This window comes from Vanacampus margaritifer, chromosome 18 (genome assembly GCF_051991255.1).
Source record: "Vanacampus margaritifer isolate UIUO_Vmar chromosome 18, RoL_Vmar_1.0, whole genome shotgun sequence".
Lineage (NCBI taxonomy): Eukaryota > Metazoa > Chordata > Actinopteri > Syngnathiformes > Syngnathidae > Vanacampus > Vanacampus margaritifer.
In genome coordinates, this window is record NC_135449.1 from 5,592,284 (window position 1) to 5,614,011 (window position 21,728).

At 41.2% G+C, this 21,728-nt stretch overlaps 4 protein-coding genes across 9 annotated transcripts in view; 1 reads left to right on the forward strand and 3 right to left on the reverse strand.

Annotated features, from left to right (window-relative positions):
• The window catches only part of LOC144037957 (transient receptor potential cation channel subfamily M member 4-like), a 17,453-nt gene extending 13,744 nt beyond the window's left edge, over nucleotides 1-3,709 (reverse strand). Inside the window, exons 1-6 of the mRNA XM_077549859.1 lie at nucleotides 3,562-3,709; nucleotides 1,867-1,928; nucleotides 1,607-1,784; nucleotides 1,304-1,484; nucleotides 659-828; nucleotides 51-228 (exon numbers count right to left, since the gene is read on the reverse strand). Coding sequence (XP_077405985.1) covers nucleotides 51-228; nucleotides 659-828; nucleotides 1,304-1,484; nucleotides 1,607-1,784; nucleotides 1,867-1,928; nucleotides 3,562-3,624 — 832 coding nt within the window. The 5' untranslated portion in view covers nucleotides 3,625-3,709. The remainder of the gene's footprint in view (nucleotides 1-50; nucleotides 229-658; nucleotides 829-1,303; nucleotides 1,485-1,606; nucleotides 1,785-1,866; nucleotides 1,929-3,561) is intronic.
• LOC144037960 (chaperone Ric-8A) overlaps nucleotides 1-17,334 on the forward strand; it is a 22,866-nt gene extending 5,532 nt beyond the window's left edge. The window contains exons 3-22 of one of the 5 annotated variants that reach the window (XM_077549873.1): nucleotides 639-870; nucleotides 1,293-1,403; nucleotides 3,739-3,805; nucleotides 5,016-5,162; nucleotides 7,278-7,376; nucleotides 7,459-7,539; nucleotides 10,310-10,484; nucleotides 10,693-10,787; nucleotides 10,859-10,906; nucleotides 11,275-11,292; nucleotides 11,853-11,942; nucleotides 12,681-13,243; nucleotides 13,360-13,495; nucleotides 13,822-14,010; nucleotides 14,185-14,279; nucleotides 14,457-14,607; nucleotides 14,790-14,885; nucleotides 14,961-15,105; nucleotides 15,300-15,579; nucleotides 16,045-17,334. In XM_077549873.1, coding sequence (XP_077405999.1) covers nucleotides 10,698-10,787; nucleotides 10,859-10,906; nucleotides 11,275-11,292; nucleotides 11,853-11,942; nucleotides 12,681-13,243; nucleotides 13,360-13,495; nucleotides 13,822-14,010; nucleotides 14,185-14,279; nucleotides 14,457-14,607; nucleotides 14,790-14,885; nucleotides 14,961-15,105; nucleotides 15,300-15,579; nucleotides 16,045-16,177 — 2,034 coding nt within the window. In that variant the 5' untranslated portion in view covers nucleotides 639-870; nucleotides 1,293-1,403; nucleotides 3,739-3,805; ... (3 more) ...; nucleotides 10,310-10,484; nucleotides 10,693-10,697 and the 3' untranslated portion in view covers nucleotides 16,178-17,334. Of the gene's footprint in view, nucleotides 1-638; nucleotides 871-1,292; nucleotides 1,404-3,094; nucleotides 3,225-3,655; nucleotides 3,806-5,015; nucleotides 5,163-7,277; nucleotides 7,377-7,458; nucleotides 7,540-10,309; nucleotides 10,485-10,692; nucleotides 10,788-10,858; nucleotides 10,907-11,274; nucleotides 11,293-11,852; nucleotides 11,943-12,680; nucleotides 13,244-13,359; nucleotides 13,496-13,821; nucleotides 14,011-14,184; nucleotides 14,280-14,456; nucleotides 14,608-14,789; nucleotides 14,886-14,960; nucleotides 15,106-15,299; nucleotides 15,580-16,044 lie in introns of those variants that run through there. The other 4 variants (XM_077549874.1, XM_077549872.1, XM_077549876.1 and 1 more) reach the window with 4 other exon arrangements.
• LOC144037963 (uncharacterized) lies at nucleotides 3,924-5,477 on the reverse strand. Its single transcript, XM_077549882.1, has 4 exons — nucleotides 5,387-5,477; nucleotides 5,226-5,307; nucleotides 4,990-5,142; nucleotides 3,924-4,443 (listed from the first exon to the last, which is right to left on the reverse strand). Exons 1-4 carry the CDS (start codon nucleotides 5,430-5,432, stop codon nucleotides 4,281-4,283), a joined length of 444 nt encoding a protein of 147 aa, XP_077406008.1. The 5' UTR covers nucleotides 5,433-5,477; the 3' UTR covers nucleotides 3,924-4,280.
• On the reverse strand, nucleotides 17,335-21,636 carry irf3 (interferon regulatory factor 3). 2 transcript variants are annotated; one of them, XM_077549878.1, is made up of 11 exons: nucleotides 21,492-21,636; nucleotides 20,568-20,734; nucleotides 19,595-19,766; nucleotides 19,234-19,301; nucleotides 19,110-19,158; nucleotides 18,965-19,030; nucleotides 18,568-18,810; nucleotides 18,314-18,404; nucleotides 17,929-18,215; nucleotides 17,731-17,855; nucleotides 17,335-17,588 (listed from the first exon to the last, which is right to left on the reverse strand). In XM_077549878.1, the coding sequence occupies exons 2-11, from the start codon at nucleotides 20,730-20,732 to the stop codon at nucleotides 17,478-17,480; spliced, it is 1,377 nt and encodes a 458-aa protein (XP_077406004.1). In that variant the 5' UTR covers nucleotides 20,733-20,734; nucleotides 21,492-21,636; the 3' UTR covers nucleotides 17,335-17,477. The 2 variants fall into 2 exon arrangements, with proteins under 2 accessions (XP_077406004.1, XP_077406003.1); XM_077549877.1 differs by lacking the exon at nucleotides 21,492-21,636 and adding an exon at nucleotides 20,955-21,012.
• Between the last annotated feature and the right edge of the window lie 92 nt (nucleotides 21,637-21,728).

The following is a 21,728-nucleotide window of genomic DNA, read 5'->3' on the forward strand; positions in this document are numbered from 1 at the left end:
GCTGACCTTCAGCCTACACAATGGGTCCCATTTCAAACAAAAGCAGTTACCCCAAATGCCTGTGCGCTGGTGGGAAATGTAGTCCTCCAGTTTGGCCCTGAAGCCCGTCTCGCCACCTCTGCGTCCCATGCTGCCGTCATCCACCAGCAGGAAAGCCTGGTAGTTGTTATCCAGGCAACACGAGTCCCGGGTTGTGTTGTGGACATAATACTTGGCAGGAAAACTGCCCTGCAAGAAGAAGAATCAAGGGAAAAGTTCGTGACAGGTGTTCTTTGATTAAAGGTCAAGAACGTCTGTTTTGTAGATCCCAAGATAGACAACATGGTATTGGGACATTGAAAACAGAGAAAAACAGAGTTTGTCTGGGAACATATTTGAGTAGTAAAAAGTGAAACAGACGTGGCAAATCCAGGTCCACAAAGTAAATACCCTGCCACAGTTTGGCTTTTGCCAATTAGCTAGCTAGCTCCCTAGCAGGTAAACAAGCACGATGGGAGCTAGCTAGAGACCTAGCTAGCTAGCACCTGAGGCTGAAGCCAAACTGTGGCAGGGTTTTTACTTTCTGGACCTGGATTTGCCACCTCTGAAAATTAAGAATCAAGACATTCAATTATACTTTTTTACAAATACAAAACAAGGTTTGGCACGAGAGGACAACCTGTTCATTGACCAGCTGCTGCCGGTTGTGGACGAGACCCCAGGGAGCGACGCCCAGAGCCACCACCTTGTTGAGGGAGACCGAAGAAGCTGCAGTGGCGTGATCCCTCACCGCCTCTCCGACGCACCTGCCGACTCCTTCACGCAAGCCCGCTGTCAAGATCCAAGCTCCTGAAAATGTTTCAGCCACAGACTCGGGATTTGCAACATACAGTAAGATGCAGTGTGCATATCCTCGCACGATATTGATGTATGAATGTAGTCTCGCTGAAGCTCGTTGAAAGTCAGTAAACAAAAGAAACTATGTCATGTGAAGAGTGTGAACGGGTGTCATTATTTCTGCTTTGATCTGAGGCCTTCCGAGAGGAAAGCTGGCAGAAATGACCTCAGATTGCGGGAAAACATCGTGTGCCACCTGCACTTGGCAAACGAGTCAGGAAGCAAAGGCCATTGTCGTTCCAAAATTAGGTTCACACCCTTAAGGAGGCCCTCACTTTATTGGCACAGCCTTTTTTTTTTCCCATGTGCAAAAAACACTTTTCACTTGATCTTTGGGAAAAGCATTGTTAAAAGTTTGAGCTATGAGTTATCAACGTAGTAGTGATTATAGTGTCCCTCACTTCCTTGTTTTGCAGAATGGTTTTACCTGTGCTTTGTGAGGCTTTTACCAGACCCTGCCTGAGGACCTCCCGCACCCACGTCTTCACTTTGGTCCTGCCTTCGCCACCCACTACGGACACCACCAGGTTAGGAGCAGGCAGACCCCAGTGGGTAGTCATCAGGGTGTAGACCATAGACGCCGGTGTGTCCCATGACAGCCGCATGAACTACAATCCGCATGAGGGACAAAATAAGGTTTAGTGGTACACATGGTAGTTATGATTAATTTAGTGCTAGGTACAGATTAGTGAAGTAATAGTACTGATCCGAATGATAGAAAACGACCCACGTAGCTGTGCCTCTTGCTGGCGCCTGCAAACTGCAACTCTCCGAAGGCATCCGTCGGGTACTCGGAGGAGTGCTGGGCGCTGTCCCAGTGATTGACAATGGCCGTGCTGAAATAGTCGCCGAGGGCCACAGAGGCATGAGTATCTCTTGTCCCACCGCACTGGCACAATGCGCCGTTACTAAGACAAATAGAGGAATTAAAGTGAATAAAAACGCATGAGGCACCAATGGGGACTGCACAAAGTACTAACGTCACAGTACCTGAAAGCATCTTCCACAAAGGTGGTGCACATTCTTTTCTTGAAGATTTTGGGGATCCAGCTCTGGAAAACACATTCAGCATATTTTCAGATTTTAAATACAGACCAGACTTTTGATTCTGAGCATGATGGAGATGGAAAGACAAATCCCAGCATGTTGGCTTTAGTTCTTAGAAAATAGCTGCTATTACACTGGTGAGGCATGCTGCAGGGTTTAAACACTTGACTGTGACTTATAGCAAGGTGCTGCCGTTTGCCCCAGTGTGTGTGTGTGTGTGACGAGAGCATGAAGGCTTGAGATGTGTAAGTGTTAAACACATTATAAATTGCCAAAAGAAACCTCTTTTTAGCTGGAAAGTTACAAAATAAAATAATAATATCAATAATGATTTATTTATATTTTCAAATTGTGTCATGGTTAAATAGTGGTTAGCATATATGACTCACAGTTTGAAAGTTGCAAGTTCAAATCTAGGCTTCGGCCTTCCTGTGTGGAGTTTTATTTTCTTTCCTGGCTTGCATGAGTTTAGAGTTTTCTGAAAACATGTATGCAAGTAAAATTGAGGACTAAAGTGTCGGTAGGTGTGAATGGATGGTCTAAATGTGACCTGCGATTGGCTGGCAACCAGTCCAGGATGCACCGTGCCTCTTGCCCTAAGTGCTTGGACAGGCTCCAGCACACCCATGACCCTACTGAGGATAATTGGTATAAAAGATGGATGGATACATAATATAAAAAGATGTAGACTGCATCTTACCAGAAAACCATAAACACTACTTAAATAGCACATGCAGTATGTTCAGTGGGTAAAGGCATGCAAAAGTACATGAATACGTGTCTATTTCTACAGGTATGTAAATGCTATGAGTAACATAATATGGTAACAATATAGCCTACTGTAGTGAGGTAGTGTGTGTCGCTATGAAGAAAAACAATAGATTAATAATACACATGTATTTTCTATTATAATTATTATTATTATTATTATCATCATCATTAGAATAATAATTATTATTATCGTTATGGAAAAAAATATTTTCATCGTGTAAAAGTGTTGCGAATAGGAGTGCAGTAACAACTACAAACAAGGCCGCGTTCCATTTAGTTGCTTACATGAGTCTATCAGGATGACATCAATACGCTACAGCTGAGCAACTAGCCTGTCAAAGCAACATGGAACGCGGCCGCTGTGATTATACACTCCGGGTACTGTACTGTAGGCTACCCCTTACTTTGATGTTACAGGGCGTCAACTTTTTTCCGCTGATTTTAACATGCAGTCCATTCAAAACTGGACACCATGCCATGTTTGACATCTTACAGGGAAAACCTCACGCAACATTGAAAGAAGTTGTCAGGTTAAAGTGGGCAAAAAAACCACCTTTGTTTCGTTTACATTCCGATAGCTATTGTCAAGCTAGCATGTGACACTATCATCTGCTAACTTCCGCCGCTTTACACGATAATCGTAAAACTGTCACTTGGAAGCATGTTGGCCGAACGCCAGCGTCTGCCCGAATATATTTACGACGAAATTGCCCCTTTTGTTTGATAAGGAAGACGTAATTGTTCAAGTCGGATAGTTTGATGGCTGCTAGCAGAGGCGTGGACGACGCGTCATTGTGACTCAACTTTCCGCCAACTTTCACAACTTCTAGTTCCTCCACAACAATTGCAAAACTTTCTCCCCCTCACCTGGTCCTTCTCAGATTTGATGTTTTTGTGTCCGCCGTCTCCCGCGTCTCCAGTATCTCTCATGGTTTCTTTCCTTCCACTTCCTCGCTTCAGAGGAAGATGACAGGAAAAACAACCAGCTTTGGGTTTTTACGAACCATTATTTACTGACTATTTCCCCTTCCGATTTTATCACAGTTTCTCAGTCAGTCCAGACGGAGGGAGGAAGGAAGGAAGGAAGGTGCAGCGCAAGCAAAGCACACAGGTGAGGGTGTGGTTGGAAGAGGCAAATACTGAACCTCCTCCAAACTCTAAATAGGAGTGGTCACTCACAGCAACACAAATGTCACACCTGGTCCTGGATCTTGGGGAGCTCAGTTTATTATAGAGCACTTCTGATGTTAAACACACTCCATAGGAGCATCTTGAAGCAAAATTGCTACCACCAATGCACGGTCTAAAAATATCACACTCAAGCCTGGGTTTCATGTAGAGAGAAGGAAAAGTGCAAATGCAGAAGTACAATCACATAGCACCAGAAGCTGTCATGTTTTGTCATGAATTTAATCAGAACATAAATATATTACTGTAAATACAATTAAATAATATATATATATATATATTTATTTTTTTTAAGCTTGATTAAAATATACTTGCAGATAGCTTACATCCATAGCAAGTACCAGTCCATCCGAACACACAAAGAGGAATTTGGTTATATCTTCCATCCAATGTCCATTTTATCTGCCATAACCCTGGGGGTCATGCGTATTCTTGGATTTTTCTTTTCCGCTCGTTTTGCTGATGTGGTATAAAGTGTTTCCTAAATTTTGGACGTGGCAGGTGCCGAACTTGCATCCAGGCTGGGGCGCGCGCCTCTGACGAAGTAGTCTTCCAGCTAAGCTGTTGGCAAAAAGGGGGGGGGGGGGAGATGAATATAATGTAAAAATAATAATAATATTTAAAACATTTAAACTGGAGGTCGGCTGTAACTAGCATATTCATAAATATGTGAAAAAAAGTTAATGTAATATTTTTTAAGAGCTGAAATATCTGAACGTGAAATCTGAGCATATTCCAGATAATACCAAATTTGTTCAGCATGAAAAAAAAACCTAGCCAGTTTACAGTATCCACAATCAAAAATGTAAAAAGCAAAAACACAAGCCACATGTGCTCATATTAGCACATCGTTTCATCATGAAAACTGAAATGGTTCGCCACCCATGTCCTATTGGGATATAATTACATTTAACTGACCTTCTTTTTTTTTATTATTACAGTAGCCTACTGTGTAGCTTTGTTGTTTAAGCAAATTTATTGTAATTGTACCGTGCACTGTACTAGATTGGGGGGAAAAGCCACTTAATATATGATGTAGTTTAAAGATTTCAGAAAGTAGTGTAGAATCTGTACTGTAGCAAACTAGTAACGATTGTCGTTTAATACCTGCGTTTGATTGCATCCATGTCTAGATGTTGGTCTCTTGGGCGAAAAGGGACAATCTTCAGGAATGGAATGTGCTGCTCCTGTGCCTCCTCTGACTTTTCCAACCCTGATGCCTCAACCGTGTCCACTGTGATGGAGACGTCTTTGTCCAAGCTGTGATTCAGTAAAATGAGGTACCCAATTAAAACCCAGAAAAGATCAAGAATGGGTAGCGTGCAGATGTCTTTTTAAGTCACCTGAGAGCGGGTCTAAGTGGCGAGGCGGAGGTCAAAGGTACAGTCAGTAGCAGCAGAACAGCTATCTCCATACCGCAGTGCTCTGTTGTAGAGGAACAATTGAGTGAAGTTATTTTCAAGAGAAGGATTTTACAAAAGTTGAATTGCTGGGTGAAACTTACCACCAAGAAAATAAAGAAATCCGCTGTTGCTTTTGGAGTGAACCATCAATCCAGAGGTGGTGGTGTTGTCACTTTGTGATTGTCAAGTCGCTAAAGTCTGTCATGCTTTTGCCCCCTTTGGGCCTTTTATAGGGTGAAGGAGGTGTGTCAGACTGGACTGTAGTCATGGTCATTCTAGACCTACTCCCATGCTCGTCATCTGTTGACATTCAGGAGTTTACATCCTAATTTATTGCATGGGTTAATGTAAACAACCTTTTAGTAACAGCCAGAGCATATGATGATACTCATAGTGACCTTGTACATTGTTTGATGTTTACATTGATTCTAATGCCACCCCCCTTTCCCCGATATACGCCCCCCCCTCCCCCCTTTTCCTCCACATCCTCCTCCATCCCACCACTCTCAGTCCACTTGCTGCTGAGCAATTGTTCCACAAATCTTTCTTTCTTTTCCATCACCTGCAGGAAGCGCGGACGGGCCCAAAATAACGCTGATTCACAGCTGCGGGCTTTTCTTTATCGCCCCATTTTTCCTGTGCCTTTTCCCCTTGAGTCACATTTGCCTTCACCGTGTTTATTTCTGAAACGTCCTTCGCTCCCACCGATCCCCTCCATACAGTGTGAAGAAAAACAACCTCTTGATCTTGCACACCTTTGTCAAACGTTACATTTATCGCATGACGATGTTCCCGCGCTAATCGCAAAAGGATTTGGGGGTCCCAAAAATCATTATCCACTTCAGTTTTTTTATTTCATTTAAAGTCTAATTTGCACAGATGTGGGGGGAAACAGTTGTCGACAAACTACATGGCAGAAGACCTGCTACTATACCACCACTGATGAAAACACAAAACTCCTAGAGCAGGCGCCCGCGCAAACCAAGGTGAAGTCTATCCAAAGGGCTGCACTGGAACAGCTTCAGATCATGACGCTCTAACAACTAGGCTCTTGCTAGCTTTGCGCCAAATGTCTGCTCTAGGATTTCAGTGTTTTATCAGTTGTGGTAGTAGCAGGCCTTCTGTCGCCTGATTTGCCAAGAACAGATCCTGTTTCAAGAAAATTTTTGAAACTACTCTTTGGGGCTTCTCAAACTGGTGCTGAACTGCAGGCAGAAATTTGTCAGCGCTGCTACTGACTTTTGGGACATTTTGTATTAATAAAATGGAGTAAAAAGTTAATATGGGTATAAAACAAAGAAATCTTTAAGAACTCGTGCAGGATTGTCATTCTTTTGGGCTGTGATTGGCTTCCTGGTAATATCACGGAATAGAACACTTTTTGTTTCATTTTAAGGTCTACGATGGCCTCCCAAGCTTTCTGTTTTTTTTCGAAAGATTCTGGAAATGACCCTCGGCACCAGAGGAAAATCCTGACCATTCAGCAGAAGATAAAACTCCACTTGTGTGATGACACTGATTCTCAGAATGAAAATGAAACACGTGAATGTGAACATACAACACTTTTTCAAGAGAACTTTGCCAGTGTTTATATTTTCAAATGATCACTTCTACAATATTACAAGAAAATCACAAAGTCCCATCACTGGTGAGCTATATTCCGAGCATATGCTAAGTAACTTAACGCAACTGGTAATCTAACTAAGTTTGTTTTTCAAGCAAGTAATCAGTAAAGTAACTGTTACTTTTTGAAGGTGCCTGTGTCGCACTGAGCATAGCCGTTGTGGTAAACAATGGTTAACTGAATCTCCTCTAGCACTATTAGAGCTGTGAATACAAATAATAATAATAATAATAATCACTTCTCAGAACTCATAGCAACAGCTCCTAAGAAAACTATGCCATATTTATATTCGTTTTTTGCACTGGAAGCACTCCAGCATTTTCCATTGACCACACTCATTTTCACTCAGCCTCTTTTCATCTCTCTAGTGCACAACTTCCCTTCGGGAACCTTTTGTTTACCTCCACCGTGAGTAGCATCTGGTCCGCCCGTGTCGTCACAGCACTGTGTCATCGCCCCATCACGAGGTAGCACAATAAGCTCACGTCTCATGATTGGGAAGGAATTACGTGTGATTTTTATGAATTCTGTAATTTCCTCATTTACAAGATGACACATTGGAGCAAGGGAAAGGGCTACGTGCCTAAAGGCAAGGAATCCCTCTTCAGCTGACCAGCTGCTGTCAGAAAAGTGAGCAATTTACACGCACATTTTACAAAGTTCAGCCATTTGGCAATGAATGAGTTCAAGTCAGGTCAATCTGGCAATTTAATATGTTCCTACTAAAACATGTTAGATACTTAACATTGCACTACATTATGGATCCGTAGAGAGTGTTTGTTTATAATTACCAAAAAAGAGAACAATACATCATAAAAAACAGGAAGTTTCCTGTAGTTTTCCACTTAGTGTAACTGATCCATGAAGCCTCGGCACACTTTCAAGTTTGGACTCTTGACTTACATTCCCACCAACGACCACTAGTCTAGTGATTACTGATTGGTATTAAAATTATATTACAATACAATACAGTACACATACACAGATTTTTCCTTGTGGTTTTCTTTACTGATTGGTTGGTTTATTGATCATTGGAAAGATAGATAATTAGGTTCGTTGATTGATGGATCAGTCAAGAGGAAGATAAATGGGCAGATAGGTAGATGATAGATGGCTGGCACATTGGTATAGAAATTATATGGATGGATTAGCTAATGCTAACAGAACCACACAAAGCTACATTACGTAAGTCAAATTGATTGAAGCCTGAAATCATCTCATTGGTCGGCGGAGTTCCATTGTGAATGATGGCGTCCCCAATGTTGTGACAGTTGGTCACAATCTCGCATTAAATGAAGTGCTACTGGAGCATTTCAGTGGAAATCATCCATCACTTGTTTCAAAGATGCCCCAGGGTCACCCGTCTCTTTTTAACTTTGACTTGTTGATATCGTGCCTCAAGTGTCCTATGCATTTTCAAGAACTATATATTGGGAGCACTTGGTGGGGACCCGTCTCCCCCTTTTTCCCATTTCTCCCTGACGTAGTGTACATCCTGTTGTTGCTGTAAGCACCAGTTGGACACTTGAGAACCTCTCGGCCTTGCTTCCTCTACCCACTGGGCACAACAGTTGAGCATCCTGCCAGGAAAGCCTGTCATTCACACTTATATTATTATCTTCTTTCGGGGGGCAATTTTAGGAGCTCTCAAGACACCTTCGTGATCACATATGTAAACATCCTCTTAATTGAACATTTGATGGGAAATGATTTGATGATGTCCTGTAATGTTTGATGCAACCATTTAGCAGTATTTTTCCACACTCTTTATTCGTTTGTCTCATTTAAGTAATTAGTTGACATATTGCAAATAAAATAAATAAAACCGAATACATATCTTATTTTTCATTGAAAAATTGGTTAATTCCTTATCCATCCATCCGTCCATTTTCTAGTCCGCTTATCATGTTCAGGATTGTGGAGAGCTGAAAGACAAATTTCTCAAGTCATTTTTCCAAAAAAAACAAAACAATATGATAACAAAGGATTAATCAAGGCGACTGAATTCTTCTTGTGATATTTTTTTTCTTCCCCGGTTTTCCGTAAACAGACGGAGCACCACTGTGAAATAATGTCACGAGAAGCTTTCCGGCAATATTTAAAAGCATGAAGCAAGAATGATCCTAACGTTTCTTTCCCAGTTTGTGAAAATAGCTCCATCTGGTGGTAGTTTGAAATGTCCATCCAATTAAAAAAAAATTTAATAAATGATTTTTTTTTTAAATATATATACATATATATATACATATACACACATATATATATATATATATATATATATTTTTTTTTTTTTGTATGTGGGTGAGTTTGTGTATGTGCGTGTGTGTGTGTGTGTGTGTGCGTGCGTGCGTGCGAGCGTGTGTGTATTCATCAGTTCACCTAAAGCCCATTAAAAAAAATCCCATACTAATAATATAATATAATAATAAATTGCCAAATGCAGAAACATCAATGTAAGTTATCACGATGTAGTGGCTCTCGCTAACAGACAGAATTAAGTAACCGGAATTAGGTTAAAAAATTCTATATACGTAGACCATGTTTCTATAAATTTTGATATTTGGTTTTTATTTGAGGCAGATATTTTTTCCATTAAAATGTGATTTATGAGGAGGTTAGACCATTGGTCGATATTCAGAGTTTGTTTATTTTTCCAGTTAACAAGAATTGTTTTTTTAGCGATAGTAAGGGCTACAAGTGTAGATTGAAATTGTTTATGTGGTAAGTCAGTTGTTGTTAGGTCACCTAGCAAACACAAGTTTGGAGATAAAGGTATCCTACAGTCCAAAATAGCGGAAAGTTTTTCTAAGACTTTAGTCCAGAAATACATAACCGGAGTACATAACCATAAAGCATGAACATAAGTGTCTTTTTTTTTCTTTTTCTTTTTTTTAAAAAAGGAGAGCAATGATGATGTCAAATCGAATGAACAATACTGAGCTTTAAAAAAAAAAAATGGGAAAAAAAATGAAATGTCCATCCATCCTTCCTCTCCCACTTCTTTCTTCTCTTTCGGGTCGCAGATGTGCTGGAGCCTATCCCAACTGACTGACCCAGATTCTAACCGAGAACCTCAGAACTGTGAGGCGGATGTACTAACCACTAGTGCGATGTTTGGATCCATTTTGGAATGTTTTGTAAATAATAGTCTCCCAATGTATTTTTCCCCCCATTGTTTTATTAATTTAGTACAAGTTATAGTGCCATTATGCAACAGGTGGTATTAGTAATAGTTAATAGTTGTTTTGATGACTCCACAGTTATTAGGTAGGCAGGTAGGTAGAGCAGTTTGAGCCTGCAAACACCTAGAAAAGGTTAGCCGGTCATCAGAGATATAAACTCGGAGTCCATTAGTGGATTATAAACTCTGTGGCCCCTTCATCTCTTTTTGGATTAACAGGAGAGAGAGGGAGAAAGAGGGAGAGCGAGAGATTGAGTGGGGAAGTGGAGCTCCACTGGAACTGAGCAGAACCCAGCCGAACTCTGCACACGACATACGCTGACTAAGAAAAACTGGAGTTTCTGCAGCCGTAACCTCAATAATACCGTTCTTTTGATCAAGAAAACTAGTCAAGGTAGGTTCAAGCAAACTCCATATGCAGTGTCTAAATGTGTTATTTATGTGTAAAGTTTTTGACTATAAATGTGCACTTTAATATCATATTGAAGTCGTTCTGTCTTTACATTGGAGATGCATGGCAGCCATTTGTCAATCCATTAACGCATTAATCCCCGCCTCCCGCTGTGATTATTGTGTAACTTCCATTTTAATTATTGGTGTAGGAAGCATGGCCGTGGACGTGGAGGGGATTATCCGGTGCGTCAGGCGCGGGGATGTGAACGGCGTTCATACCCAGCTGCAGGAATTCAACAAAGAGGTAACGTCAACACGCACGCACTCATTTTACAGCGTGTATAATGATGGCCGCGTGTGGCTGTGTTCCAACAGTACGCCCAGTGTTTCTTCTTTGACGCAGAGGAGAGAGACAGGAGGAAAGTAAGCATCTTTTACAGTATGTCGCCGCATCCGCCAGTAAAACGTCACTCCCGTTTATTAGTCCCCTTTCCTGTACGTCATCCAGCCTTCTTCCTCAACCCGTCCGCAGCTTTCCTCCACACTCCATCTCTGATTAGTAATTCTGCTGTATCAGTCGTCCCTGATCCTCTCCGTTTGCATGCTCAGGCAGATTGCACCTCGACACATAACCGTCTGAGCTTGATAATCTTTTCTACGCTCTCCAGTCACTTGCAGCCGCTTAGCAGCACTCACTGCGTGAATATCTGTCTTTGATTGGTGTACTGATTTTGTTTTCTTTCTTCTCTCTTCCGCTTCGTTGCACATGCGGTCTGACTGCTCGTCTAAAGCAAAGAAAACTAGAAGAGGTACAGAGGGGTGACATTTGAGATTTTTTTTTTTTTTTTTACCCATGATTCACAGCCGCCATGCCATAATACATCATCGGGTGTGTCGCTCAAAATGATGCAATTTCACTTGATTGGTCCAAAAATGATTCTCTTATCTATGGCAGCGGCGTAATAGTGTCTGGCAAAACAATTCAATGCTCTTCCACTAGATGGCAAAAGATGCATTTTGTAATCTGTGTATCCACCTGTCGCTGCTCACCATATTATTGGCTTTGTGTTCAACTAAACCGACCCAAGTAGTTTATGAGATAATTCAATTGAGATGCTCATTATTACAGTCAGCATACTTTTTGTAATAATGTATGTGCCGTGGTTCAGAAAAGAGAACCACTAAGCTTGATTGACTGTAAATTGCTATTGAAAGGGGAATGAGTTTTTTTTTTTAAAAAACATAAAATAATATATTTATATATTTGTAGTTTTCCTGCAGTGTAACCTACATAACCATTCAGTTCATGTAAAAGCGCCACTGGTATAAAAAAATGCTACTTGTTTGAATCATTTCATTGTTTTACCAGTTCAGGAAGAATAAAGTGAGGGAGAGCACTGATTCCGACTCTGACTGCAATGAGGATGACCAGGAAGACCGAGGCCTCCTTCTCAGACAGGTCTGGACCACACCCACTTTTTGCTTAATTTTTGATGTTGGTGTCAGTACAAGTACAGTAAACCCCCATTATTTATGGTGAATAGGGTATCGATCAGCCCTGGTGCGATTTGACACTGACACCCAAAAGTGTTTATAATTGCCTATATTAATATTATATATATATATATATATATATATATATTATTTTTTTAAAAAAAATTATTTATTTTTTTGTATAATTTAAAACAAATAAGTAGCTTTCAGATGATTGGAATTTAAAATAACTGATTTTACTTGTTCTTACACTTTATTGTTGTTGTTGGTGATCAATACTATTACAGTAAATGCATATTCTACAAGTCTGTTCGCCCGACAATCAAAGGGAGTCCGGAGTCACGTCACATACATTTATTTATTTATTTACTTACTTACTTACTTACTTACTTACTTACTTACTTACTTACTTACTTACTTACTTACTTACTTACTTACTTACTTACTTATTTATTTACTTATTTATTTAGGTTTTCGAGAACCACTGCCATCTGGATAATCAATCAAACTAATCAGCTCTTGTGGTGTGGTTAAAAAAAAGAAATATTTTATTAATTATTTGTAAAACACACTAATAGGTGTGTGGTTCTATTTTTTGTTTTTATTTTTGTTTATTTTTTTTTTTTTTGCAAATATATAAACAAAAAAGTGAATAGTTTAATGAATAGGCTGGCGTTGACTGTATACATGTATTTATCTTCAGAGTTTGGCCGTGGTGCTGGCGAGGTTCATAAGAACAGAAATCCCATGTCATCTGCTGCGGGTCACTTTGCGTACCCTGAGGATCCTCTCCAGAGACAAGAGGGTCCTGGGACCCTTGGTGACAGACGACGCTCTCCTCACGCTGGCAAAAGTGGCCGGGCTGAGCATGAGTGAACCAAATGACAGCGAGCCTGACTCAGATTTCTACGACAACATCATCTCTTCACTCGCCCAGGAGGTCAAAACACCGGCGTGTTGTGGGGGCGCCGATGACAACGACGACCCAAACCAAGAATGTTCGACGTTCGGGTGTGATGGCAAGAGTGACCTCTGCAGCGATCCGGACAGCATCAGGCCCAGTGTTGACCAAGCGCACAGAGGTAGCATCCATCACAAGGAGCTGGCGCAAGGGAGGAAAGACCGCCGAGAGAGCAAAATTGAGGATGAAGATGAGGAGGAGGACGGCGGATCGGGAGAGGAGATGCAGAGGAAGGAAGCTCTGAAGGTGTTGTGTAATATGGTTTACAACAGCACTTGGGCACAGGAGAGGTTCAGCGCTCTGAGGTGAGGTCTACCATCACTATTATTTATATTCATATGTTTATAAGTCAGCGATGTCAAACTGCAAGTGGTCTTTATACGCCACACAGCTCCTCTGTAGCTTCTCTTCCGTGTTTCAGCCTGATATGCGGCCTCAGAGAGCGTCTCTCCTCCAACGTCAATTTCTCGGGCCCCTCCAGTGTTCAGTTCTACGAATTACGACTCACCTTCCTCGTTACTGCACTGCGACCTGAGCTCAGCGCTCAGCTTCAACGGGTGACTAAAACCTGTTTATTGTCTTTGGCTTTGGTGTTCAAGAACGAATGGCCTGGAAGCCCAGCGATACACTAAAATGATTCTCAAAGTGTGGTGCAAAGGTTCCCTCTAGTGGTACACAAGATGCATTGCATTAAATGTTCAAATTGCATAATGCTAGTGTTATTGTATTTTAATGTTGGTTAGTATTGCTTGAGGCGGGTTAAAAGGGTTGAGAACCACTGCTCTAAAGTAACAATGAAGAGAAACGAGTTACTGTACTTTAAATTTTAGAACAGTGAGTGCACTCGTTCTATTTTTAAACTGTCTATCAATTCTTCCTTCAGGAGGGAGGCGTCTCCATCCTCTCAGCAGCCCTGGAGAGCTGCCTGCAGGTGCAATGGAAGGAGCAGTACGAGTGCGTGCTGGACCCCGCGGCGCCACCTATTTCTCTGGAGGCCGCTCAGCGCATCATCGAGATCCTCAAAATCCTTTTCAACGTCACACACAGATCCCACAGGCAGTTGCCTGCTGAGGTGACTTGGAAACTTGTCAGGGAGTTTCATTTACTATTTATCGTCACTTTGTTTTTGCGCTTAATGTAGATCAGATCGAGAACCTTGCAATTTTTTATTTGTCAACTATGGATTCCTTCTTTGACTTTTGACTTAGTGTGAACTAATTAAGAACGTGTGTTGTGCCCTCTTCAGGATGATGCGGCTCTCTACCGCCACCTAGTCGCCATCCTGCGTCTCTGCATGATGCGAAAGTGCGTGACGCCGGAGGACACGGATGAACTGCAAAGGTGAGACCTTTTTTTCTCCCTCTCATCTCTACTCACAGTACACCAGATTCATATGGCGACCGTGGTTATAGGTGAATAAAGGCGAATGAGCAAAGTATGTGGCCCAATTCACAGCCCACAGAGATCTTTTACTGTCAAGTGTCAAGTCCAAAATCCATTTTTGTTTTTGTTGCATAGTCACACAGTCAACCTGTTGTCAGCGCTGCCCCTCCAGTGTCTTGATGTTCTCCTGTTGGTACCGCCGGAGGCCGACTCGGAGCAATGCCATGGCGTCAACATGGACTGCGTCCAAACCCTGCTGCTGTTTATGGAGAGACGCCTGGAAGCGGTAATCTGTTAATATTATTCATAACTAGCTTCAGGTTGTTTATATACACGATAAGGCATTGGTGCTTTTAAAAAAAAATATTGGCAGATAATTTTGCTTTAGTTAAGTATTATATCCTTAAGTACTTTTTTTTGCAGTGTAGATAGATGCCAGTGACATGACTGTGTTTTTCTTCTTCAAAGGGAGATAAAATCAAAGAGAAGCTGACGCCAATCCTCAATCTGCTGACAGAGAGCTGCCGGGCACACAAAGAAACACGCCACTACATCAGGAAATACGTAATAAGGCTGACAAAATCATGGCAATGGTAACCAAAACACAAAAACTTTGACGAATGAACTCAACCTCCGCAGGTTCTGCCTCCCCTGAGAGATGTTTCCCAGAGGCCGGAGGATGGCTGCACCGTGAAGAGCCGCCTGATCCGTCTCATGACTCACCTGGACACGGACCTCAAACACTGTGCCGCTGACCTCATTTTTGTCCTCTGCAAGGAAAATGGTAACTACGGAATGTTGGAATGTGGAAAGACACTGTGTGTGCCAGTATGAAAAATACAAGCCTAATTTTCCAGAATTTTGTGAGTATTTGAAAGTTCAAACAGTCTTGAGGTCTTGAGAATTGTGGAAATCAAAAAAATACAAATACAAAAATTGGTGGAGAATATAACGTAATATACAACTTTTCCCTTCCAGTCCGGCGTTTTGTCAAGTACACAGGCTACGGCAATGCGGCGGGTCTGCTGGCCACCAGGGGCCTTTTGGGCGGCCCGACATCCAGAACCTCCTGCAGCGACACCCCCTACTCCAGTGACTCGGACTCGGATACCGAGGAATACCGTCAAGTTAAAGACCGCGTCAACCCGGTGACAGGGCGAGTGGAAGCGGAGCTGCCGGACCCCATGGAGGGCATGACGGAGGAGGAGAAGGAGGAAGAGGCCAAGAGGCTCATTAGAATCTTCAACAAGCTGTCAAGGTCTGCATGAAGTACAAAAATCCTGCGATAATTCCAAGGGGGTAGGAAAACCGTTGCTAATTGCCTACAGATGTCCAAAAATATGGTGCCAAAGTGCTACTTTTATATCAGCCAGGGCTTTGGTCTGTCCAATGGACGCTCTTGCACTCACTTCAATATAATTCCTTTCCACCAATATGCCACAAAATAATGCCAAAGCACTATTTTTATTTTTGACATGGCTTTGGCGCCATCTTGTGACATATGTGGGCATTTCAGGAAACAGCAAAAACAAAACAATAAAACCAGCTAATACCAGGATTGGTTCTCCCCAAAATTTGAGGTTGAGTGCATTCACAGACGGACAGGGGAACACTTCGTGGGGAGGATTTTGGAACCTTTTTTTTTTTTGTGTCAGATTACATACAGTAAATTTCCATGACAGTTTCACTGTATGTATCATTAAATCACATCAAATGACTGTAGGGATAACATCATTCAGCCAATGGGAGTGGACGCAGATGGGAAGCTGGTCCCGATGGCAGGACTGCGGGAGGACAGCCTCACCGAAGAATCGACCTCAGACAATGATGCAGATGAAGTTGAGAAGATTAAATGAAGTACCTTTTTCTTTTTTAATATCCTTTTCATGCAGTGGTTCTCTAAGTAAGGGCTGGGGATCCCCGGGGGTCTGTGAGCCGTAAATTGGTGGTTGTCAAAATAATTTTAAATTAGGAAATTAAATTAACACAAATAAACAAATAAACCAAATACTGCTCTCTACCATTGGGCCAATTAAAAGCCCTGATATATGACATCATCACATACGTCTGACATTACTGCATGAATAAATTTGTTTAGTTTTTTTTTGTTTCATAAAAGGCGTAGCCTGATATCAAAAGAATGAAATGCTTTTTTTTTTTTTTCAACCAAAGGGATATTTTTTTCATGGATATTTTAGCGTCCAATTGTAGAGAATAAAAGCATCATTTTCATAATAAAAGTTATAGGATTGCAAGATTAGAGTTATATTTTTGGAATTCATTTGTTTTGACTTTTAACTCGTTAAAATTTGATATCAATAATATTATGATTTTATCTTGGAAAAATTTGACTTTGTTCTTGTAAGAAAGTGACTTTTTATACCAACAAAATGTATTTTTTGTAAAAAAAAAAGAAAAAGAAAAAATCCCTTTAAATAACATTAATACAGTACTAGTAACAATTCTTATTCATGGGGGTACATGTGGTAGTTATGTTTTGTTGGTGATAGAATCATAAGGGGGTCTTTGGAAATATTTCTCCCCTGTGAGGGGTCCCTGGCCCCAAAAGTTTGAGAACCCCTGTTTTAATGCTTAAATATCTAGGATTTTTAATTTTATGTTTTCATCCCCTTTAGAAGAACCAACTTTTATCTATTGTTTTATAAACTTCCTATTACATTGGAGATATACAACTGTACACTATGGCAGTGATTCCCAAACTTTATTGCGGGAAGGCACATATTTTAAATTAATAATAATAATAAAAAACTCTTGTCACACCAACAAACAGAAATGTTAGAGTTATATACTTTATACTGAAATGATGATCTCATCTTAATTTATGAATGAAAAATGCAGAGCACACCTGTTGTGACTTTGTAGTTTTAGGTGCGTCTTCACACCCCATAATTAGTAAGCGTTATGTGTTAATGTATCAAAAGTCATTCATCATCTGATTAAGTCTGAAATGTGATGTGTAATTATAGTGATTAAACAAATGATGAGAACAGGATGGCTGGAAGTCTTCTTTATTGCGTTTTCGCACGAAGCTGTTATTTGCAGAGGCACGAGTAAAGGTAAGGAGAAAAGTCTAAATAAAATACAACCAAAGAGCGTGTAGTGTGTAAAAAAAAACAAAACAAGAAAAGCCTCGCGTCATCCTATGATCATCTCTTCCAGCGATATTTGCAGGTCAACAGATTTCAAAGAGGACGAGCCGCCCTCCATCGCCATGTTCTTGAAGTGCTCCAACGTCGTGAGTACCACCTGCAGGAAAAACAACCAATCATGACAAAGGTGTGGGCAATTTCCTTCATTTCTCACTCAATACAGTAAACTTGACGGCATCTTGTGACATCTCAGAAACACTGAAAAATGTGAGGTATTGGGTGTAACTTTTAGACGTCACCTCCACCATAATGAGTTTCTTGGCCCAAGGCGATTTCTGTGGGTCAGGCCACTTCTCTCCCAGGCAGAGCAAAAGGGAGCAGGGACCACACTCTTTGCTTTTAAGTCCTATAAAGTCCAGTAATCCTATAGGAGACAACACATATTAGAGGCAAGTAAACGCCACACATGAGATGAGGGGGTAAAAAAAAAATGCTACCATGGAAAAAGTCCTTCATCGGATAAAGCGCCTGCGGCAGTTTGGGGATTTCCTGCGGGTGTCCGCTCTGGTCGAAATAGGAGAAGCTCCAAAAAGCTTTGCTTTCGCCTCGTCTCTGGCCGTAAATGATGTCGCCCCACGCGCCTACGTCCAAGCCCTCGCCCAGCTTGTCCAGGATGCACTGGGTCAGCTCGGCTTGTTTTTGATCCTTGATGTTGACGGGTCTCGGCAGGGAGACCAGAGACAGGCCCGACTCCTGGTCCAACACTGGCTCCACCTGTTCAGGCCTTGAGCAAATGTTCACAAAGATGCTATTCGTTAGCCGTCGATGGCATTTCCCATTCTGTGTTAGCGTTAAGCTAAAGTGCCTTTGTTTTGACATTACCTGTAAACTAAGCGGAATCCAGCTTCGTTGGCAACCAGCTGCTCCGACACCTTCTTCCCTCGGTAGTGCACAATTATCCTGAATTCGGTCTCTGAACATGCAAAAGAGAATTTGCATTGCTTTAATTGATAGTCACAATATACTATACAGTAAATAATACAGTATATGTCATCATAGATTTATTTAAACTGCGCTATTCATTTATATTACAATTCTCCACTTGTCATCTTCAGTCTGAATAGAATTTCACTTACTGAAATTATTTTCTTTGGTCTGTATAATGTCGTGTAAAAACTGCTTGGCTAATTGGCCCTCGCACGCCCCGCCCACGGCTCCCTCCATTGGATACGCCGGTTGCTCAGGCGACCCGGCTTCACCGACGGCACCCTCCGCTGTTACTGGATACGGCTGTTGCCACGGCGACGCGCGGCCACCAATCACGAGCTCATGCTGGAGCTCCTGTTGCTCGGGAGGAAACTCAAAGGCTGACGATTCTTCTGCGGGGGGGGGGAAAAAGTTGGGAGGAATGGAATAAGTTTACAGTGTGAGGCGCCTTATAGGCCCAAACTCACTGTACCTAAAAGGTGCATTTGGGGGGATTTTTTTTCAACCCGTATTGGGTTGTTTTAAGGGTGAATGAATTGCGAATACCTGCTTGAGGCCGAATGCTGAGCTGCTTCAAACATGTTTGCAGAATGTCCTCATTGGGGGTGGATTCTGTCAGCAAATTTGAGTTGAGAACACGGATAAGCATTCTGAGGTTGTCACATGACTTAGAAATATTAGAGACGTTCACCTTGGATAGGACAAAAGAGACACTCGTCCATGAACGGGACAACGTGGCTCTAAAAGGCAGACACGCATGCATTAATATTTGTATGTGTCTTTCAGGAAGGCAAAGACACAACGCGGTCATTTACTTCTTGAATGGGGGGGCTGTTGTGGAGATCCAGATCGTGTTGGCTGGGTAGTCCAGCAGAAGAGTTGTCTAAAAATTAAAAGAAATAAAAAAAATTTGGATTGAGATTAAGTTGATCTACATTCAAAGTAGTTGCAGTTCAATAAATACTGTATTAATAACCACTGCCTCCCTCCCTCCTGTCTTAGATTAATAGTGAATCTCACTGGCTGAATAATTTTGCAATGTCTCTCAGTATTTTTAGTGTTGGAGGAAAAAAACATGCAATGCATCAAGATGACTGGAGGTAGCTTAGGGAAGGTCATCCATCAGGGATAGTGTCGCGAGCGATGATTTAAGACCGACCGGTGAACGCGGCTCACCTCCCGAAGTCGACTCATCTGGCCAGCGGAACACTTTGTGAGGGTTTGCCGTGTCGTTCTTTTTGTCCGCTATTAGAGTAAACTTTTTGGCTCGCAGCGCACATCGGAAGTTCCTTTTCCACACCAAAGGCTCTCCCTTGATGCGGCTGTTGCCGCTCACCTCTGCCCAGGCCTAAGTGCAGAAACAGACATGCATTCAAACAATCCCAATAGACAGAAACTATGATTCAGGACCAGGATCACAGGGAAAAGCTAAAGTGTATCTGTTCTGGTAGGCTTTTCCTGCCTTTTTTGTTTTTTGTTTTGCTATCCAGCCTGAATGTTTTGTGCTTTTAATAATTCTCTTCACCTTACCAAAGTCTGCAGGTGCAGCTGGAGAAAAACAGCCCCAAAGCATGATGCTGTCACCACCACACTTGCAAGTAAGGTGTTTTGTTGTTGTTGTTGATGAGCAGAGTTATGTTTGTACCAAGCACATTTTGGAATAACAGCCAAAAAGTTCAACCTTGGTTTAATTGGACGTGGGGAAAAATTTAACCAATGGCATTTGAACAGGGGTGTGTAGACTTTACATCCACAAAAATGACTTTATGCAGTCATTCATTTTTTATATAGTTATCTGATCAATTGTAAACAAAAAAAAATAAAACAATATTAGTCAAATTAACAGTTTTACTTACACATTTAATATTTCTAATTTAATTTATTAACTGATTGATTGATAAATTACCATTAGATTAATTATAAATATTTAAATTTAAAATTTAAATAAATGACTTATATTTTGGTACACGTTTAAACTTTTTTTTTCTTTTTTTTTTCAATGACTACAAATGACCTGGCCAATCTGTCAATTTTGGTAGGCACATCCACCCCTGCACATCCAATCATTACATATCAAAAAAAACAACAACAACTCATAAATGCACACCCACAGAGCTAGATGGACGGACAGACAGACGTACGTAAGTACCTTGAAGATGAGAATGTCAGTATCAGAAGAGTCTTGTCTCAAAGCGTGTTTCCAAGGGATGCAAAATTCCGTTTTCTGCTGGTTGGTCCAGTGGACGCCAGGGTACGCGCCACTGTCAATCTGAGCCCGAAGCCACTGCATGAGCAGAGGTTTCGAATGAGCCATCTCTAAAAAAGCAAGGAAACAACATTTTAAACAAAGCAAGGAAGCAGACATGTTGCTTTTTGTGACGTTTCAATAGCTGCCATTACAACAGAAATCTGCAATGGTTTTAAAATTTTAATCCTCTTGCCATGTATGCTAAAATGGCTCTAATTTAAAAAACAGTCAACTAGACACAAAAAAGGAGCTGAACTTATATACAGTGGCTAATAAAAGTCTGCACACCCCTGTTAAAATAAACTTTTGACACCATCCATCTTCCTTCCACTTCATGTTACACCACTAAACATTCCTGACCACTAGAGGGAGGCATTGTAGCATAGACGTCAAAACGGATTTTAAATCAACAATGAATAAAATAATCACTAGTTTTATATACACTGTACACGCAGTTCAAGTTTGACTTATGTAACCTCTAAACTCCAGGTGACTTGATTTTATAACTAAACCGACATATCACAACTGCAATAACACATTCGTAAGCAACTAAGACGAACTGTAAACCACGTCGTGAAGCTTACTTTTATTCGTTTAGAAATATTACTGTATACTAAAAGCTAACGGCTAAAGTTTACAAAAAAACAACTTGATATCGATATTCGAATAGCACTTACACTGAATGCTTGTTTGCAATCTTACCAACGAGAAAATTATAACAAATACTATAGCAAATATCCGTCCGCTATTAAATTACGATACGTTTTACCTATAACAAATACTATAGCAAATACCCGTCCACTATTAAATTACGATATGTTTTACCTAGAAAATTGCAGGTCAATCTTTAGATGAGACGTGTCCGTCGTTCTTCTAGTGCCCGCTGAGTTGCTGACGTTAAATAGCGGGGAGTGCTGGTGATTTCACTCGAAACAACTCGGCAGATTTCAGTTTCGTTTTTCAGACGCTGACAGGGAGTTTCCACTTCCTGGTCATTGAGCCCTCAAGCACACAACTGGATCTCTACACTTGTGGTAACTAAACATCAAAAACTTATAAAAT

Coding starts and splice junctions, on each gene's coding strand:
- LOC144037963 (XM_077549882.1), bottom strand. CDS start 5,432: ATGGTTCACTCCAAAAGCAACAGCGGATTTCTTTATTTTCTTGGTG. Junction 5,143..5,225: donor CCACTTAGACCCGCTCTCAG/GTGACTTAAAAA, acceptor ACTGAATCACAG/CTTGGACAAAGACGTCTCCA. Junction 4,444..4,989: donor ATGGATGCAATCAAACGCAG/GTATTAAACGAC, acceptor TTTTGCCAACAG/CTTAGCTGGAAGACTACTTC.
- irf3 (XM_077549877.1), bottom strand. CDS start 20,982: ATGGTGTCAAAAGTTTATTTTAACAGGG. Junction 18,216..18,313: donor GGATTCCGCTTAGTTTACAG/GTAATGTCAAAA, acceptor CATTTGCTCAAG/GCCTGAACAGGTGGAGCCAG. Junction 17,856..17,928: donor GATGAAGGACTTTTTCCATG/GTAGCATTTTTT, acceptor TGTCTCCTATAG/GATTACTGGACTTTATAGGA.